Source organism: Oryza brachyantha, chromosome 1 (assembly GCF_000231095.2).
Source record: "Oryza brachyantha chromosome 1, ObraRS2, whole genome shotgun sequence".
NCBI lineage: Eukaryota > Viridiplantae > Streptophyta > Magnoliopsida > Poales > Poaceae > Oryza > Oryza brachyantha.
Window position 1 is genome coordinate 22,178,372 of NC_023163.2, and position 3,342 is coordinate 22,181,713.

The 3,342-nt window shown below is 46.1% G+C and overlaps 1 protein-coding gene across 1 annotated transcript; it reads left to right on the top strand.

The window, feature by feature from the left end:
* The first annotated feature begins 325 nt into the window (after positions 1–325).
* LOC102706424 (myb-related protein 340-like) lies at positions 326–2,553 on the top strand. The gene is made up of 5 exons (XM_040526831.1): positions 326–417; positions 581–797; positions 951–1,080; positions 1,353–1,477; positions 1,703–2,553. Exons 2-5 carry the CDS (start codon positions 665–667, stop codon positions 2,230–2,232), a joined length of 918 nt encoding a protein of 305 aa, XP_040382765.1. The 5' UTR covers positions 326–417; positions 581–664; the 3' UTR covers positions 2,233–2,553.
* Positions 2,554–3,342: the final 789 nt, after the last annotated feature.

The window sequence follows — 3,342 nt, forward strand, 5'->3', positions numbered from 1 at the left end:
AGATGTATAGACGAATTGATACTAGTCTAAATGGTAGCTGCTGCCATGTTAGTAGTTTGAGCAAAGCTAGCGGTTATGGCCGTACTGATAGAGCGGTGTGAAAATTTACCCTTGCAAATTAAACACACCCTACACAGACATCACCGCATCACATACTCACAAACACAGTACAAGAGTTCCCAAAACTAACCGGGCATAGGAGCCCAATTCCATGGCACAAGTCTTTTCCCACAGTGGAGGAGGGGTGTAACTACCGAAATGCCCTCCTGCCTCCGTTCACCCTCATCACTTCAGTCCTCACTTGAGCCACTCACTTTTGAAGTAACCTACGTAACATGGTGCTCACACGTCTAGGCTAGCTAGCTTCTATGGACTATGGGTGCTAGCTAAGCCAGGACGACTCAACTGCATGCACAGGTTCGGGGCCAGCTTTTCCTCTTCGTGCTTTTGATCTGCCTGCCCTTAGATGTAGCGGACTGGCATGCATGCAGTTGGCGTATTGCTCATTTGCTCGCTCTCTCTCTCTCCCTTTCTTCCCTCTCCTCTCTTCTTTATAACCATGATTTATAACTGGTAAAAGCTCGAGTAGTTCTGGCCGGTAGCGTGCGAGGATATCGAGAGCCTCCGGGGAGTACAGTGAGAGAGGGAGAGGGGAGGGCAGGAGATGGGGCACCACTCCTGCTGCAACAAGCAGAAGGTCAGGAGGGGCCTGTGGTCACCGGAGGAAGACGAGAAGCTCGTCAAGTACATCTCCACGCATGGCCATGGCTGCTGGAGCTCAGTCCCCAGGCAGGCCGGTAAGTTCGTTCGTTTACATACATAGGCACAAACCAACAGTCGGATCAAAGTTAATTCAGAGTTAATTTCAGTTCAGTTGATCAGCCAGTGCACTTGAATTTATGCGTCAATTGGGTACGTACGTGTGTTTTTTTTTTTTTGATCGCACGCAGGGCTGCAGAGGTGTGGCAAGAGCTGCAGGCTGAGGTGGATCAACTACCTGAGGCCGGACCTGAAGAGGGGAAGCTTCTCGCAGCAGGAGGAGGCCCTCATCATTGAGCTCCACAGGGTGCTGGGGAACAGGTAATCCTTGGCCGCCGCTCCGTCCCATCCCTACATGCAAATCAGCTATGCATTGCTCGAACTGATGCGTCCATGTGATGAGGCTGTAACGTCCCATGTATGACGACGGTGTGACAGTTACTTATCTTTGCACGCATTGGCCCGTATGTGTGAGTAATGCGCAATCTCATTAACTTGCTTTGAGACAAGGGGAGGGACGCAAATGGCAATCGATCGAGATTTGAGCTAGCCAAGATACGTCGCGTCACTGTGCTTCACTGTGTTGCATGCAGGTGGGCTCAGATTGCCAAGCACCTACCTGGCAGAACGGACAATGAGGTCAAGAACTTCTGGAATTCCACCATCAAGAAGAAGCTCATCTCTCAGGCCGTGGGTAGTCTACACCCTTCCCCTGCAGGTAAAACATGTACTGCTGCATTTTTCACTTCGTTCACTCTGCAAAGATGATATAGTACTTCTCGTGGCACGCATGCCTTTCTTACGTTCTTGTCGATTTTGTACATGGATCGTAGTTTGGAATGCTGCTATCATGTTCTGTCTGAAAAGACGAATAACTCACAGCAAACATGTACCAGTATACTAACTAAGTTACTAACTTGATCTTTGTTGCATATTGCTCTAGATTTGTACTACAACATTCTGGATGGAGCAGGACAGAGCATCGCAGCTGCGTCGCTCAACGCGGTGGAGAATGCAGCTCACGGATTCACTCAGTCGCCGCCATCTTCCGTGCACAACTCCGCGGCTTGGGCGCCCAGTTTCAGTTCCCACCAGCCAATCTTCCTCCCCGGCCACGGCTGCGGCGGCGACCTTCCATACGCCGCGGTCGACGGGGAGTTCATTAGGCTGTGCCGAGCAGCGGAGGCGTACCAGCTGGAGAACGGCGCCGGCGGCGCTGCCGCCGCCATCGGGAGCCAGTGCAAGCCAAGTGACCTCTTGGTTGAAGAGGGCGTCGTGGCGCGGAGCTGCCTCCCAGCGTTCGTCGAACAGAAGGGCGGCGCCGGCGGCGCTTTCTTGGCCGATCCGGCCATGGGTCCGGTCATGGACTTCATGGACGCCATCCTGGGGTCGTCGTCGACGTCGGCGGCCAGTGCTTCATCTGTCGACAGCTTCTCGGCGAACACCGCCATGCAACCTCACTGGATCCCCTGAATATATTTCCATGTTTGGGGTATTTCAGTCGGCGCGTGCGTACACGGGGGATTTTAGGATTTATAAGCTCGTTCCCATCTTAAATTTCAAATATATATATATTGCATAATTTATAAAATATAACATGTGTCTTACGGTATATATGTTTTACATAAGTTACATGTACATACATTTTATATTTTCCCTATGTATGTAATATGTGTAGGACTGGTAAGTATATAATGGGTGTCAGATGCAGTTGAACTTCTGATTTGCTATATGTATATGTGCTTCCTTAATAAGAGTTAAATATACACATATAGCCATGGCTAGATGAAGTAGCTGCAACGCTATTCCATTAATTAATGCTATCTAGTACTTTTTTAAAACTTTTTTGCCCCTCTTTTTGAAAATGAAAATATCGGTTGACCCTATTCTGTATTTTGTTTATTTGACCTAGTTCTAGTTTTATGCACTTAACGTATATAAAATCTTTGACAAAAATTGGGTTCAGTCATTATTTTTCAAATCGAAATCAAAATTTCCATCACACATTTTATATACGACAGGTAGAGTCAATAAGCAAGGGCATCAACGTTACTTTGTTCCTAAGTTTAACGCAGTTATTTTTACTTCACTGAATAAGGTCAGTCAATAGATTTATTTTTTATATCCAGAGTCAAATTAGTAAAGTTAAGATAATACAAACAAAAAAAAACCTCTAATGCCAGCATGAGAAAACCAGTGGAAGCCACACAAACTAATGCTGTGTTCGAATATAGGTGTGGAACTCTCCTCCGATACACGTAAACGGGTGACTTATTAAGAAGATTAATTGAGTATTGACTAGAACAACTTAAAAATGGATTAATTTTCAAATAACTTTTCTAAAGAATTTTCTTAAAATACAATATTTAATCACTGGAGAAGCATGCATACACGTAAGCTATGATTATTGATATCCGGCCAACTCCTCAACTCAGTTGATGACTCATGAGCTTCGATTTTTTTCACCCCCAATTGTAGCTATATATCGAAAAAACAATAGCCAAACGTGACAAACCATGAAAGTCAATAATTCATTTCCTTCCCTTTCAATTACACGGATAATGCATACACCAGTGAGTGTGA